Here is a 17,186-nt window from a genome sequence, read left to right as displayed (position 1 = left end):
AGAACAAAATTTTCAACTTCCGGATTGCAGATAGCCTTTATAAACGTGGCGCGCACGCGTAATACGCAATCCGCTGGTCACTGTCAAGATTAGGGTTGCGGGCCTCTCTTGGGCCCGCAATAATTGATAGAGACTGAGACAATTGATCTTCAGCAGTAACTTAATATTTACATTTTGGTTAATAAAGTAACAACCTCTCACTGCCGACATTGGCATTTAAAGAAGGTTGTAGTTCATGAATGTATAAGGTCTTTTTAATCTTGCAGTGGAGGTCAATGTCGGCAGTGAGAGGTTGTTACTTTATTAACCAAAATGTAAATATTACTGCTGAAGATCAATTGTCTCAGTCTCGGTTCCAGACCCCTTTCATAACAATATATAAATAGTTGCCAAAATTTTAACGGTCATACTTTTGAAAATGTATGTAGCTTAGCATACGAAACGTCAAGTTTATAAAAATGCGATTTTTCATAATGTTTATCACCGCTGTTTGTGTTATATTTTTAATCAAGTTACCCATACCACTCCCCAATACCTACCTGTATTGTAAAAGGTACCCCTAATATACCTTTTTAAAAAATACTGCACTTCTGTCCGTATTTCTAAGTTGCAATTGTTTTAATTTCTGTAAGAGCTCTTTTAATAGCTAAATTAGAACAGGTTTCCCTAACCTTCAATTTGTGATAGATGTACCACTCCTGTGCAGGCCATTGTAGGGGAAACCCCGGGAAATTTTCAAAGAGCTCAAGTTAACTTTTACTTCTTCAATCCAACCCACACTAAATAAATCTCAACCCTTGGGATCTGAAGAGGGTAACTATTTTCAGCAGCAGGATTCCTATAAAATCAGATCATTTATACCTACAGAATAGCTACAAACCTTTAAAAAATAAATATTTTAAAAAGGGTTAGGGATTCATAAGTATCTCGTCAAATTATGTGAATTGTTGATTACATGCCGATCAGACAGAAAATTAGAAAACGCATTTGACGGTAAAAATAATAAAAAAGGGGGACAGCCTTAGAATAAACTATAGGTATGTCGATATTGATCCCTCGAAAAGGTAGAATAAAAAACGAGCTTGTCTAGTAGAATAGATTGAAGGGACTTCAGCTTTTTTATATCCGCTTGATCTCCAGAATTGATGAGTGCCCTTGCATCGGTGAAAGTTTTTCGTCAAGTATCGCTTGTGACCAACACGCACTCTAACTTTATGCTTTAAATCCGTCATTTCTCTTCTTCGGCAAACTTGCCTCAGACCATGATTGTTTTCCTTCGAGAGTTCCCGGGTCTCGGCACCAGTAAAATGTCAGAGTGAATTAATTCCTTAAACAAATTCCACGACCACAATTCTTGAGCAAAATCCTTTAATATCCCTGGTACATTAAGTAGACACATGACGCGTTCCGAATCGAGAGAAATCTGAGCAAAGAATCCTGAACAACTTGATAAATACCGAGTAACAACATTTTTCCTTACTGACTTTTATCGCTACGAGTGTCAATCAATCTATTTTTAAATGCTATCCTGTAGAAAAAACATGTCCGAGAGTCACGTCATTCGATTAACGAGCTCACGCGATGAGATCATTTGTAACAGTAGGTGCTCAGAGGGCAGACGGGTCGCTTAGCCGCCCATTGCGGTCCCTGTCAAATGCAGTTAAGTCTCAATGGCATCGACACCAAACTTTTGCTCGAGGTAGATTTTGTGACATTCCATGTGTGTGTGTGTGTGTGTGGGGGGGCACACCGACGGGAAATACAAGAGAGCGCCGAATAAACGAAGGTTCTCTGAAAACATGCTTTGGGAAGATGGTAGTGTACATCCGTTTCCCGAGAGGGGGTGCAGAGAAACCCTGTTTGACGGTCTCTTTATGGTCGTCGTTCCTTTCGGGCGACACAAAAATCGAAAGGAGGACTGCTATTAAATCGTTCGTAATGTTGATTTAAGTGAACCTCTGCATCCTTGACAAACTTTTATGAGGGAGTGCATCTCAATTTTTTCGCTGGGGAAGCCATTTTGAAAAAAAAATCCCACGATTTTTTTACGTAATCTGGAAGAAAAAAAACATTATAATAATTTACATTATTGTTACTGATTTTCGCGATTTTTAAAAAAATCGCGAAATTAAAGACCCGCGAAAATTAATTTTAAACGATTTCTATTGTATCTTTTATGTTAATTACGTAGTTTTGGTCAAATCGTGAAAATTAAGTCTCGCGAAATATTCCCGTTCCATTTTCGCGAAATTAAGTTCCCGCGAAAATAAGTAACAATAAGTACTTTAAACTTAACCCTTTAAGTCCTAGCCACGCATATGTGCGTGGAAAATACCAGCAGTGATTGAAAAAACTCTAGCTTTAACATATCTGGGCACATGATAGAAATGACTGCTTTTTATGGCAAAGTGATAATTTTCATAGCTTTAAAAGCCAACTAACTGACTAAAACTCTTGATTTCTGTTGCATATGGTTGCTTGTTCAGCAGCAAATCTGAAAATGCCCGTTTTCTACGTAACAGGACAACAACAAAAAACACACTTCTTTGCCTCCATTTTTTTTAATGAAAAAATAATTCTGACTTCAAAAATATACATTTGCAGCAAACTTCAACCCTATTCCCTTCCGTTCACCAAGGAAATTTCCCATCAATCATTCAGCAGACTCAGCAATTACTATTCGATTAGAGCTATGCTTGCAAACCTGTAATTTCCTCGTTGCTGCCGGGGTGCTGGGCAGTCTGGCGGCGGCATGGGCTGTGTCGGCCACCCAATCCTGCCGGCAAAATGTTGCACCGATTGCATTCTTTGGAAGTCAGAACTCGTCCAAAATGCCTTGGCAGGTCTTGGAATCCACCCACAGAACGGCCAGAGAGACAACTTTACCAATGAACCGCCATCTCCATCTTCGATTCGAATATTTCTGGCGTTCCAATCAAGTCAAAATCATCTCTCACCTCTGGTTTCTTTCAGATGCTGGCCTCTACCCACCATTCTAGCTTAATGATGCCAGCCTGGGGGCTTCTGCAGCGGAAAATGACTCGAAAAAACACTTATAAACGAAATATTCGCCAGATTCGAGCCCGTATGCTCGCTCAACAAGAAAGAAACGGTTGAATGCTGACGTCACAATGAAACTTTGAGCCCTCAGTGTTTTGAAACAGCACACATTTTTACTTGAGCTTCTTATATGCAATCACGAAATTCGACAGATTAGTTTAAGTCCAGAAAACTGCTTAAAAAATACCAGAACCTTAGGATTCTAAGGGTTAATCGCGGATTTGAACGAAAGAAAACCTTTTCCGCGCGCTTACACTCCACTGCTAGGAAATTAAAAATTGGTTGGCGTACATGTATTCAAACATGCTTAGCGGCGCGCAAATGTTCAACGAACTCATTTTACTCTAATGAAGGTGGACAGAGGCCACCGAAAATTTAGTGTTTCAAAAGTAAGAACGAATGAATCATTCTAGTAAAATTAAGTCTACCAATCGCCATAGACAAAGTGCATTCTGACACTGTTGATATGATTTTGAAGACCATCAAGGCCAATGCTCGTCAGCTTCTGCAGTAGTAGGCGATGATCTACCGTGCCGAAGGTCTTATAAAAGTTTAGAAATACAGTACCTGTGAACCTACCATCGTCCATATTCTGAAGAATATTGTCTGTAAAATGTGCCAAGGCTGTCCCAGTGGATAATTTAGGTCTGATTAATTTAACCTAAAACAATTAACAACGCAAATTTGTACTGGTACAAGTCTTTCACACACTAAAACGTTGCTAATAGTTAACCAAAGGGAACTCATTTCGTGACAATTGATTATTTCTGCTGAGTTGCACAATTTAGAATTGCAACATTCAATGCAGGTGTGAAGTGATATTTACAAGTGTTTTTGTAGCCTTCCGGTGGAAGCAGTAAACACTAAAAGTTTTTGCTTCTGTTCAGAAGTTAATGCATCGCCATTAGAAAAAAAAACAGCAACTGTTTTACTGGAAATGTAGTCGTTAGAAATGGCATGTGTAGCCGTAAGCTAAGAATAACGCGAGAAGAAGCGGCTTTTGGTAATATCCAAACGAAAATTTACTTCTCAATGTGGGGTTAAGATTGCGTGACGATACAAAAGGTAACTCTGTCGTGCGTAACCTTTATCGGGAACCCTGCATTAAGCCGAGTAAAAATCATTCTATCTCGAAAGGAAACAACTATTTCGATTAAAGGCAAGCGTCAAAGTTTACCATTTTTAACCAAGCCAAAGTATATGAGTCGCAAAGCGCCCAGCCGTCGCGACTGACAAATACAGCATTTCCTCCGCGAAAATAAATAAAAAAATGCTTGAACTGAAAGACGTTTGAATTCTTCCATGATATGTTCGAACAACAATGCCCAGGATAAACCTTCTACTCATACTACCTTCATGCAAAAAGTCAATATCTCGAAGAGATCTTTGATTTAGCTCGGAACATTCCGAGTTGTAGTGAGCAGAGTCATTTCATTTTGTTTTTTTGCTTCCCGCCCCCACCCCCTTGCTTCTTCCGTCTTGCGCTGGCGCCCAGTTCTCTTGCCGTTCTCACCGCGCGCTCATTGATCGAAAAAAACACGAAAAAATAGAGGGCTGTGGACAGTCTAACACTCCCGGGCTTCCTGTTAGACATTGGCACGCAATGCGTGCAAGAGTTATAAAGTCTCTGGAGAATTTGACCTCTTTCTCTGATTACTCACATTTCTAGTTAATTGGTTAGTTAATATTATTTAATTTACGTCTAATTACCTAAAATATTTAAGTTGCCTTTTTAATCGTTGTACTTTTTTTCAGATTAAGTACCATTCTTTTATTTAACATTTAAATCTTTTTTGTAATCTAGCTAACGGTCACTTTTAAAGATGTACGTTGAAGCATACGAACCGTGCATTGAAATAGTTGTGTACAAACCTTAACTTGCCTGCTTGCTTCAAGGACACGATAGTGCTTTTATTAATTTCGTGGTGTTGCCCGAAGATGTCAATGCACTGTATCCGTTTTCTTCGGAAATATTTTAATTATCCACTCCCGAGTTCAGAAAAAAACTAACGTATTTTTGGGCAGCCAATATACATTGTTTTTCTCTAACTTGAAAGTTAGGTAAAAGCGTGTCAGGGGTAAATGGGTAAAAAATATCGTTTAAAAATTTGAGCTAGCTTTTAACATTTGTGTCAAAGAACTAGCTTCATCACATTTGTAACAGCTTTGTTTCAAGGTCTTACACTAGATCCACCGCGCGCAAACGCTCGAGCTATGGAGAATCCTTACTTCTGGTCGCCCTCGCCAATTTCCTCCTCACTTCAAAATGATTGCAACTGAATCAAACTGAGGGGTCAAACAGAATTTGCGAGAAAAATCGAACGTAATTATAGCAATTTGCGAAAGGAAACGAAAACATATGAATGAAAAATCAGTCAGACTTTTGAACCACAAAGTTATATTTCCATTACTTTTTTCTGTTGATGTAATTCGTTTTGAACGTAATGTTGAGATTTTTCGGCTTATTTTCTACTTTTTCACTAGGCTTGTTGGTCTATTTCTAAGCATTTTGCCCGAAACATTTCGGTGCTGGGGGGGGACTGCAGCCGGCCTCATTGACCTATGTTACGGCCTGCTCTCAATTAGAAGACATAGTGCTGACGCACTGAGCGAAAGTGCTGTGTACAAAGGTGTGGTAATCCTTCGCCGTAGTGTTGAAGCGATTCTTTTTTCTTTCTTTCTTTTTTAAATGTATTAACTGGGTGTAGTGAACTGAAGTGTAGAAAGTTTAACATGATTTATTTGGCAAATCTTTATTGGTCAGTTCTAAATTCAATAGATAGATTCAACATTCTCGTACCTCGAGTCTTCGTCCCTTCTGCGCAGGCTTGAAGAAACGTTTCCTGACAGCGGGTCAAAGGGAACGAAGACCCTGGGTACAAGGATGATAGATTCAAGAGATTGATTAAATGGTCTATTTAGACTGACACTAATTACTGAGGCTGAATCTGTCAACAGACGCGCGCTGATTTTATCGAGACCGGTAGCTTCATTGGTTTTCAGGTGTTTTCGTTGACGGAGGACGAAGTCTTCCGTAATTGGCTCAAAACAAATTTGTCGGGTTACTTGTTTTCTGAAGGCTTTGAGCTAATGTAAGAGCTGTAGGACTTGAGTTGTTGCACTAGTTTGCTACCAATAGTTGAGAAGTGGTCATTGAGAATCTAAGATATGGATTTATTGTCACAGCATTGAACACCGTCTGCTTCAATGCAGGAGATGGGAGTCCTCTCTTTGCGAGATGTATTACCTTAAATTGTTAGCGGCTACTAATTTCAGCGATTTTTTCTGAGCAAGATTTAGCGAATATTTAATTTAGCGAATTTCCAAAAATTAAAAAAAATAGTGATATTGTTTAAATCAGTTTTTAATGAACATATAGCTTAAGATGGAAATATGTTTAATGAAAGAACAAACTCACTTGAAATTGAACGAACATTTGTATTGCCAAAAAGAACAAAGTTACCGGCACCGTTTTTTTTTTAAAAAAAATTCAAGTCGACTATGTCTCATTTTGTTTTCCTTTTGGGTAGAAGGGGTGGGTAATTAAATTTAAGGAGTATTAAATTTTACCGAGACAAATTTTAGCGAGTACTAAGTTTAGCGATTCTCGCCCAACTCGCTAAAATCACATCGTTAAGGGTTTTCCATTGTGCAGTTGGGCTGGATTTGTTTTCAGCGATGAACCTAGAGGAGTATTCCGATTTGCACCTCTTTATCTCCCTGTTTACGAAATTCCTTAGTTCCTTGTAGTGTGACCAATGATGGATAGACTTCAAAAAAATAAATTTGCGCCCAAAACTACGCAGGCTAAAATCTCGCCAGTCGGCACTTTTCTTTGAAGACAAAGCAGTGCCTGGAAACGGTGCGAGTCTATATCAATCACGCCGTTGCTAAGAAAGACGTAACCCAAAGTTTTGTTTTCTCAGAAAGATTTAAGACGGAATCCACTAGGAAGTCAAGTAATATTTATTAAAGTTGGACAAAAATCAAGTACCAGAATAATTTAAATCCTATTGCGTTATTTCCTACCCTAAATAAAAGGTAAAGATGTAAGAAATTATCCGTGATAACACCAACAACAATTTCTTTTCAGAGTCTGAGAAAATGAATTTCAAAGTTCACAAGGTATAGGCAAAATCTCACGTGTAGCCATTTTGTAGCCATTTTCGAAATTTGTTTTCGATGTTTGGTGTTGTTAGAAAAGATTTTTTTTGGTAAGATATTTGAAGCAGTAACACAAACGTTTGCAATAAGGTGTAAATGATTCTGGTATAATAATTTCTTATCAGAGTCTGAGAAAATGATATTTAAAGTTCACAAGCTATGGGCAAAAGCTCACATTTTTTAAGCGATTCATGGGAATTCAGTGGAACTTCGAAGTTTGTTTTCGATGTTTGGTGTTGTTAGAAAAGATTTCTTTCGATAAGATATTTTAAGCAGTAACACAAACGCTTGCAATAAGGTGTAAATAGTTTTGGTACATAATTTTGTCCAATAACTACTCGAAGTCCTGGCGGATTTCCTCTTAAATATCAATGACTGCATGCGTGTACAATGCGAATAGTGGCGGTGTTTGCGTTTGATGTTTCACGCCACTGATTTCTCACCTGATGTTTCACGTCACTGAGAATGTTTTGGCGGCGTGGAATACCAAGCGAAAAATTGGTCACGGTTGACATTTAACAACCAAAAAATAGTAAATCATTTCAGAATCATTGGAGTTATTTTTAATTGGTATAATTCGCAAGCCCTACTTTTTCCAGACTGGACGCCGTTATTACTGTTTGTTGTTGTGATGTCCGGCAAACTTCAAAAGAACAAACAAAATGCAAATAGCTATTGTGTTTTGTGCACGGTCAAGACCAAGACATGCGAACTAGACATTGACTTTGTCAAGCTATTCACTGTGCCCTTAGCAACAATTCGATAGCTACTACTGCGCATATTCGGTTGCCCGGCACCGCTATCACCCCTTTTTCAGTCGTGTAACAAAGGGAGTTTCTTCTCTTCCTCCCCCTGTTTCATATAACCTTGCATTCATCAATGGGGAGTGGTCACCTTTAATTCTTGATTTTCTAATGGGAGCGTGGCTATCAGCTACGTGAGTAAAACGTTCGTTGCAACTGTCGACAGCGGAGTCAATGGCCGCTTTTTTCAGCGCTTGGTCCCAGTCAATGTCTCTAAGGTCTTTGAAAAAAACCTGCTTTGCAGTGAATAGTCAGAATAGTGCTTGTAAGACCGATATTTGACCGATAATCGCCGGGGAGTCGCCATGGGCAGTAAGCAGGATCCTAACTATTTTTCAGTACGCCTACAACTACTTAACGGCCCCATGGGGTCCCCCACTGGCCCGATCCCCAATCTTCTTACCAGGCCCTCTCTTTTTTCCGTCCAGACCCTGGGATCGAAGTCGTATAGAAAGTTGTACACCCACTTTTAGATATATTTGGGAAGTTTACAAATCCCTCCCTTAATCTCGCGCAGCGGTCGTTCGTTATCTTTTGCCGGCGTAGCACGCACAGAATATTGTGAACTGTTAAAAAGCCGTCGCCAAGTTGTTTTTTTTTTTAAAACTAATGAAGGCCGAAGTTTTTGGTCGAACGAAACCTCTTTACAGTTTTATTAACGTTGAGTCTAACATTAACACAAGTCAGTGTCAAGCACAAATTCAAATTTACCTGCTAACGTACATCAGCTAATAACAATGATGTTATTTTCTCAGTCATGTAATGGTTAGGTCATTTCTGTAGATTTTACCAGGCTTGAATGCACTGGAACTTGTTGACAATCGCGGACGAACCGTCCGAAAACTTTGCTTGTCGCATGCTCTACGTTTTGTAAAAACTTCGAAGAATCCTTACCAAGAATTTTAACGTAATCTGACACTACGACTTCGAAGAATTCTTGCACAGAAGTTTGATGTAATCTTACATAAGAAGAAATGAAAAATCTCACTACATATCCTCCGGCAGGCACATTGGACCAGAAGTCAGGGTACCCCATATAAAAGTGCCTATTTCTGGCGGCGTGACTGAAGTCATTCATTACTCCTAAGAGGTACAAATGTAGACTCTTTTTATTTATTTAAGATAAGTGAGACGCCCGCCAGAAGCCCATTCATGGCAGAAATCTATTTTTTTGTAAACTATGTCCTGTCTTCTTGTGTCTATATAAACTATGTCCTGTCTTCTTGTGTCTATATAAACTATGTCCAGTCTTCTTGTGTCTATATAAACTATGTCGTGTCTTCTTGTGTCTATATAAAACAATATAAAAACACTTAGAACACCCTAGGCGATATCAAAACATGATTTTTAACCGTTAAAAGGTACAAAGCGCATCTCTGTTTGTGCCATATTGACAGTTCTCTTGTACCCCCAGGCATCGGGGTATTTTATTTACTTAGTCTGCTGTCTGCATTGCGGAGGAAAGAAAATTTACGGATGAAAATAACTTGAGATAAATATAAACGTTACAATTTTTAACAATTCGTGTGGAATCAGTTCACAACAATTCTATCTAAATCCGTCTAAATGTAATAATCTCGGTCCGGAGACCAACACATATGGCGACAAGATAAAAGAACTCAGCTTGGTGAGGGAGGCCAGTTGGGATCTTGCTCTAGTTGACGCTGTAAGATTCTAAAGTTATTTTTAGGATGAGACTTGCAAAAAATGCGATTGAGCAGTTTCTTCAGCCACTGTGATGGAACAATGTAGATCTAGTGAAAAAATAGAAAAAGTAAATAAATAAATAAAACAAAATAAATAAATTAGAATTTATAGTGGCATCTTCCACACAGTGGCTCTTCTTGATCCCACTGATTCAAGATCGAATTGGAATAAGTAGCGTTGGTTTTTGTGGAGGGAGGAAAACCGGAGAAAAACTCTCTGAGCAAGGACGAAAAACCACAACAACATTCTGATTGAACCTCTTCGTATCGTCTTCTAAAATTCACTAGAAATGAGATGTATTTAAGTGAGAATTTCACAATGAGAAGGCAATGATAATTCAAGTTATGCCATAAACGTGAGCCAACAACTCTTACAGTGATGTTCCAAACTCAATTTGAGTCTGTATATATGGAAAAAAAAAAAACATCATTTATGTTCCATGCTCACAAAGCTTGCAATCACGATTAGCTGGAATCATTTATATGCCGTTTGTTCTTTTTAGATGTCCCCACCCAGTAAAAATGTCCTTGGGATCTTGTTATGTCTCGCGGATTTTTTTAAGTAAGCTATGTCAAGTTTTCCACTCTTCTTCCAGATGCTTAGAAAGACAGTAATCTCCTTCAAGGGTGCGGTAATCCACAGGATCCACAGGGGCTTGGCGAAGTATAAAAACTCCCCACCTGGATAGACTGTTGGGCAGTCTAGTCTCTAACCTCACACACTCTTTGTTCTACATCTTTTCTTAGTTACTCCTGTATGCTACTCATTTCCCCCGGTTTAAGTTCTCCATATATGGTCCACATACTGTCTCACCACGATCTCTCGCCACACCAACTGGTGGTGTGGATCCAATTGATCAGATCCACGATAGCCGCCATGATGGTTTTCATACTACAACGCAAATTAGCCACGTTGTCTGCCCGGAAAATCGGCTCATCAAAATAGTCAACTATCTGCACCAAGATCACATTTGAGAGCCAAGTTATAAAATAATGATTTGATTATTAAGGTTTGTTTGACTTGTTAACTACGCAAGCCGTTTTCGTTTTATCGAAAGCGCCAAAATTGCGTAAAACTTAGAATATGTTTGCCACAATACTGAAACCAAAGCATGGTCTCGGAAAAAAAATATCAAACATAGTAAGAAATCAGCTGAAATTTGTCGATTTAAGCTTGCTTGCCCCCTCATAAATCACGTGCCTAATTTGCATTATAAAGCGAAAACAAACATGGTGGCGATCGTGAATAAGGTCTATTATCTCCTCCTCAATTATGCTCTCACTTCGTGCCACTACCCCTAGGACATTGATTTGTGGCTTTTGGGTTCTCTCAAGCCCTATTACTCTTTCTTTAAGTCACGCGGCGGTTATCACCTCGTTGTCGCAGGTGCTGTGTCCTTTGTGACCCTCCCGTTGCTCAAACCCTTAGCGTCACCGCATGCTGCTTTAAAAGTAGACCAGCTTTAGATACCCGACAAAGCCCCCTGTAGCTACAATGAAGGACAGAAGTAGTTGAGACACTTGTGAAGCGATCGTTTACAATAATTTGTTTGTACTACTCTCTTAAAAGAATGGTTTTCAATGCTTCTTGTTCATCTCTTAATTGTTAATCTTTCATTGCTTTCCCTGAGCAGTGTCCTAATCTTGGTGTTGTTAAAATGTCCTCAACATTGCTTGAGGGGAAGGGGGGCTAGCAGTCAATTTTCCTAGAATGGCGCTAAGCGTCCCAACACTTATGACCCGCACTGTCGTTTTTAAAAAATCTTAAAATATCATAATCAGGCATTAACACGTCGTGTCTGACCCATTCCAACTGCCTAAGACGGATTACATTTTCAACAAAAGCACACAAGCAGCAATGTATACAACCAGCCAATGAAAAAATAACGATTATAAATTATTCGTCGGCAAGGCCAGATGTAACAATGTACTATTTAACTTTCACTCACCTCAATAAATAATGAAATAAGACAATTACAAGCAGCAATACCAACAAGCGTTAGCCTGAAGATTAAATCCGGCATGGTTGCTAACTAAAAATAAAAACATTGATAAGTCAATGTCTGTTTAACACCTGTCTTGAACTACACTGGAAGAAAAAATATGATAGATCATCTCAGTTTTGGTGTGATAAAGCAACTTAGACACTACATTTATCAATCCCCACCCCCCGTGTATTTTTGGTGTAAACGACTCCAGGAATATGGGATTTAATAACAGATCAGTTACAGTCTATTGTGACTAAAACGTATATGCATATCAAACCCAACTGACGTCTTGTAGTTATTATCTGTTCCTTTAATGAGTCAATTAACACTAATCCAGGGTTAAAGCTGTCAAGGTTTCAGTTAATGTTTTATAAAATTGTCTTTCGCTGCTATTGTTTTGAAGGACAAAATATAATCGGAGAACTTCGCGGAAGAGTTATAAAAGTGAAATCAGAATTCTGGAATAAACTGGCCGGATGTTGCTATGGGAATGTAATAATTATAGCCACATCAGTAGTAAATGCAAGAAGGACCAAGACGAGATTTGATGCTCTTCACTTAAGATAAAAAGCAAAAAGCACTTGTATGTGATAGCATACATGTAATGTATCATTCCATTCATACTTCCTTTTGAAACATTTTTAGTTTGGAGACCTTCACCACCTCGGAATTTCCACTGACCTTCCACGAGGTGGGTATGGTCATTTACTGGAACCACACATTGTCTGTTTGATAAGAAATTCACGGATGACGTCGAAGCTAAGATAAACAATACTTAAGGAGATAACTTCGCTACCTCAAAGAATTTCTGCAATGCTTGTCCTGGAAGAACAACCAAAAATCCTGTGAACACGGTTAGCAACACAACCACGACAAGGAAATACACTGCAAAGACAGGCAAAGTACACTGAATATCAGAATCTGCACTTGAAATAATAAAAAACCTCTAAATAAATCAACTATGACAAATGTTGAATGAAATCACCGGGTTTTTAAACGACAGAATAAAGATGTGCATTTGATTCCATTCATATTCACCACTTGTTATTTTATTCCTTTCACGGGAACATCTGACAATGCGGCATGGTTTCAATGTGTGGCTTTATAACTTAGTCGGTAGAGTATCGCACTGGTAGCGTGCAAGTTAGTGGTGCAAATCCTGAGGGAGCCCAAATTTGCTTTTCAGGTTTCTTTGCAATAATCGCTCAAGTTACAAGTATAACAATTCACAAAGTAAACTGTGTGAATTTCCCAGAATTTGATATTTTCAATTCCACAAATTTTTTTAAACAGGTACTATAGAAACTGTTGACATGTGGATGTCGCTTCATTTCTAGCAATGTAAGATGTAATGTAAGCGTGGTTATAACACGTAACACTTTTCCTTTACACACCACTTTTGTAAAATGGCTTTCGATAAGGGGCTCCTCCAGAGAACGCAACGGATAACTGAATATACTGGAAAGACGACAGAGCAAACAGCACAGCATTTTGATGACACTTGACGTATGTACCATTCTTATCAGTTACACGCACTGCCTCAAACCTGAAACAAACATCATGTAGACTTTACAAACGTTGAACTCATATTATTTCTATATTTAAACTTACCAACCGTTAAGCAAAAGAACACACCAGGTAATTCTGAAAGAAATGAATCTATAAAGAGCGGTGGCCTGACGCCTCTTTTTATTGCTGTTTTGTATAACTCCCTACTTATCACTTCGGGAAGGAAAAAAGAACGCCTGATTGCAGGTTATCCCAGCTATGGATCAATAAGGCCGCAAACATCCAGGATACACAAAAGAAGCGTTTTTAAATGCATTTTAATGCTTTGTTTGGCAGGCTGAGACAGTGTGCACGACTGTGACGTTTAAAAGAAAATATAGAAGGTAGAGGCTACATGTGGGGGGGGGGGGGGAAGAAGGGGGAGAGGGAGGGAGGGAGGGAGAGTTTTTTCCCTCCACCCGCCACCCCTAAGAAAGCTTGCTCGCAGGCTACTTGCAAACTTTAACCAAATGCTTGTTTTTGTATCTTTTCCCTAGGTTTTGAAATTGATCTAAAGTACAATAAACTGAGGAAAATAAAACAAACAAGCAAACAAAATACAAACAGGCTCGCATTGACAGCAAAATAACTTTGCTCCGCCGAGTCTGTGCTTACCATGGCTGCGACTGTACATAATAAAATCCAGCAACTTGCACCATGGTTTGGACAATAATTTGTGAAATCAGTGAGAAAACAACTACTGGTGACATCAGACTTCCTCCTGGCCTCCGAGCCACTAACAATGGATAAGCTTCTGTTTTACCCACTGAAAAATGCCAAATCACAGGATTAATATAACTGAGTATGGGCAGATTTCCAACGAAAAGAGAAAGAAACTTACTGACAAGGGCTAGACTTGTAATGATGACAAGATCAATGTACAAATACTGCCAGTCACTGAGGTTCGACGAAATCTGTACAGATAAAAAATATTAGAATACAAAGTCAGCAAAAAAGAAACTGTATTATTTAGTAGCTGTGTAGTTTAGTATGCCCGGGTGCCAATTATTAATTTTGGAAAGTAAATGAAGGGCGCTTATTGGAAAACGGCACTATTTGGGATTGCGTCTTCATCGTATTTTTCCTTAAAAAATAAATAAATCACTTGTGCTAATTGAGGACAATTCAACTCTGATATGCCTATCTATATATTCAACAGAACAAATGTCGGGAAAAAATCAAATGCCCCGAGCGGGATTTGAACCCACGACACCCCAATGTCTTGGAAGGTGCTCTAACCACTGAGCTACCAAGGCAACCACGGTGAAGTGAGTCGAATATTTGCTACAAAAGGAACATTGATTACCGGACATTTGCTCCCAGGCCTCTCGGACTGGGATATCACTTCTGAAGGTCCGTCGAGACACAATGTCCGGGCACATTTAAGAACAAAAACGGAGTCAAAAATGTTGCTAAAAGTTCATGAAATGAAGTGACCTGGTGAAGCCGTGGAGTATTGTAATCATACTTACAGAATAAAGTAAGAGCACAGAAACAAACTGCACCATGCTATAAAGAGCCATGTACTTGAATGTTCCAAATGATGTTACCAGGGCTGCCCTGCCTTCTCTACATGACATAAAACGAAACAAAATCCTAATTCACACACTGTTTGGCATAACATGGCTGGATATTAAATTCAGTCACGGTCTAAAGTCAGTGAAAACAATTTTAAGACAAAAATAAAAACAAATAAATCCCAGCATTAAATCCCAAATTTTAATCAACATCTTTTAGACTATTAGTCCCACTATTTCGATTGCAGAACCTATTTCCCTCTCCCACTCTACTCGCCCCAGTGTTGATATAAGTAAAACATGAACTGCAGCATATTGACGACAGGAAAATATTTATTTATAAATAATAACAAGAACTGAACTACTGGGGGCAGTCTTATGTTGACTTCTACGGCATTTGTATTGAAGGATCTATTTAAATAGTAAAAATGTAAAGAAACGTGCAAAAGTTTTTAAAGGAAATTTTATTCTTTGTTCCTTAATTTTCTTTAAACTTAAGAGTGTCAGAATTCAGTAACAGTATAATCAAGATGTTCACTCACCTTATTATAACAGGCACACATTCAATATTGGGAATCTAAATAAACAAGTAATGTTACTAAACAACTCTAAGCTATATTAATAGTAAAATGAGGAATTGGCATATTTTAATATACATTGATTTCAAACAACGGACTTAAAATAATCTTGTTTTTGCTGCAAAATTGTTTCTCTTTGTTTCTCACAGTACCTGTGCCTAAGTCTGTGTTTGATATCTTAAAACAAATATCGCTGATGACAAGACTCAGACAAACCTTGGAGGTAAACGGAGAAGCAACGGAAGCTTCAGCTTCTGATAATGAAATTCCTGCATGTGCCACCTTGAGAGCCTGAAACAAAAGCACAATACATATAACTGGTATGTTAGCAAACCCCTTAATGAAACATTTTTAGCTTTGAAGGTGGATAAATTGTAATTAAAGGTTTACAAGTGAAAACTAATTACTAGGCAACTGCAGTGAGTCAGTGTAAGAACTAAATAAGTTTAACATCACTCATTCTATAACTAAAGGCTTATCTTCATCCATAGCAAGCAAAGATACAAGTGCGCACAGACCTTTAGGCAATATTTAGCCAATGTGGCCAATGATACTTAGATGTATACCACTGTGAGCTGAGTGGCGGCTAAATGCACACAAAGGACACCACGAGGTCCATAGGTAAACAGATATTCCTTGAAATGTCGTATTACTGAGAGAGCCGTATGCCAAACAAGCAGACATTTGAGTTCTTACCCCACAATCATTTGCTCCATCTCCACACATTCCCACACAGTAACTAAGAAAACAAGGGAGACAATTAAGAGCTTGTAGCAAAAAACGGGGTGGTGCAGTGGTGAGAGCGTTAAACTTCTGAACACCCAGCTGATTTTCACGGCATTTTCACCAGCGGTCATTTTCTAATAATGAAGATTTGTATACAAGACGGATTAAAAAGTAATAAGAAATGTCAACGGAAAGACGTTACATCTTTTACATTTCCTTTAGCTTAAAATCGCTTATAAATCAAAATTCAAAGATATGTTGAGTAGTCAGTGAGCCACAATAACAATCGCTTTTTTGGAGTTGCATTTACCACACAAAATCCTCTTGTATTTAGTTCATAATTATAGTGGAAACGTCTCTACTCGCAAATGCTTGCTAGTAGATGTTTTTTGGCCTGTATCTCCAAAATCCACTCACATTTTTGCCAGTTTGCAAGCGTAAATACATGTGTCAATTTCGAGCGCTTTTATTCCGAATTAAGTGTTAATTTATGTGTTCATCCTACTATGCCATGACATTGACTACAGTGTTTTTTAATCAGTTTTGACTCACAAAGCGCTAACACTAATTACAAGTGTAAAGATAAAAAATCTCTCATATACATGCTATTACATGTAAGTAATGAACATACAAGTAACATAAAGGAAATAATTTAAAGTAACAATGTACCAATTTTAAATTAACGTTGCCCTGACTTACTCCAAATCCTGCAATCCTTCAATGAGCCATGTTTTTTGCTCCGGAGACATTCGTGCAAACACAGTTCCTGATAAAAGCAGCTGCAGCGCACAAAATGATACCGTGACAATGTAATCACAACAACACGAGCTATGTGTCTTCTATTTAGGGTTTTTATTAACTAATTAGTATGCTTAACAATCAAATAAATATAATCAAGTGAAGAGTATGGGAAAAGTCGGGGGAATACATGATGTTTTCGTTGATTTGATTGTTGCAAAGAGTGGCTTCACTTGTTTTGACGTGCCTGGTAATGCTACTATCGTTGTCAAAACTTATCATTCTGAAGGACGTGGCTTCAGTAACAGACACTTTTCTAACTAGCAATCCTTTGAAAACCGAATTCGTTTTTTTTGTT

At 38.4% G+C, this 17,186-nt stretch overlaps 1 protein-coding gene across 2 annotated transcripts in view; it reads right to left on the bottom strand.

Moving 5' to 3' along the window:
* Nucleotides 1–8,667: 8,667 nt before the first annotated feature.
* LOC144658028 (polyamine-transporting ATPase 13A3-like) overlaps nucleotides 8,668–17,186 on the bottom strand; it is a 42,199-nt gene continuing 33,680 nt past the window's right edge. For both annotated transcript variants that reach the window (XM_078518356.1, XM_078518357.1), the window contains exons 27-37: nucleotides 16,790–16,869; nucleotides 16,061–16,103; nucleotides 15,581–15,655; nucleotides 15,329–15,363; nucleotides 14,742–14,838; nucleotides 14,111–14,183; nucleotides 13,885–14,035; nucleotides 13,116–13,267; nucleotides 12,518–12,606; nucleotides 11,683–11,766; nucleotides 8,668–9,781 (exon numbers count right to left, since the gene is read on the bottom strand). In XM_078518356.1, coding sequence (XP_078374482.1) covers nucleotides 9,647–9,781; nucleotides 11,683–11,766; nucleotides 12,518–12,606; nucleotides 13,116–13,267; nucleotides 13,885–14,035; nucleotides 14,111–14,183; nucleotides 14,742–14,838; nucleotides 15,329–15,363; nucleotides 15,581–15,655; nucleotides 16,061–16,103; nucleotides 16,790–16,869 — 1,014 coding nt within the window. In that variant the 3' untranslated portion in view covers nucleotides 8,668–9,646. The remainder of the gene's footprint in view (nucleotides 9,782–11,682; nucleotides 11,767–12,517; nucleotides 12,607–13,115; nucleotides 13,268–13,884; nucleotides 14,036–14,110; nucleotides 14,184–14,741; nucleotides 14,839–15,328; nucleotides 15,364–15,580; nucleotides 15,656–16,060; nucleotides 16,104–16,789; nucleotides 16,870–17,186) is intronic.

The sequence above is a fragment of the Oculina patagonica genome, chromosome 6 (genome assembly GCF_052425735.1).
Source record: "Oculina patagonica isolate OP01 chromosome 6, crgOcupat, whole genome shotgun sequence".
Taxonomy (NCBI): Eukaryota; Metazoa; Cnidaria; class Anthozoa; order Scleractinia; family Oculinidae; genus Oculina; species Oculina patagonica.
The sequence above is the reverse complement of the archived record's forward strand: the minus strand, read 5'-3'. Positions and strand labels throughout refer to the sequence as shown.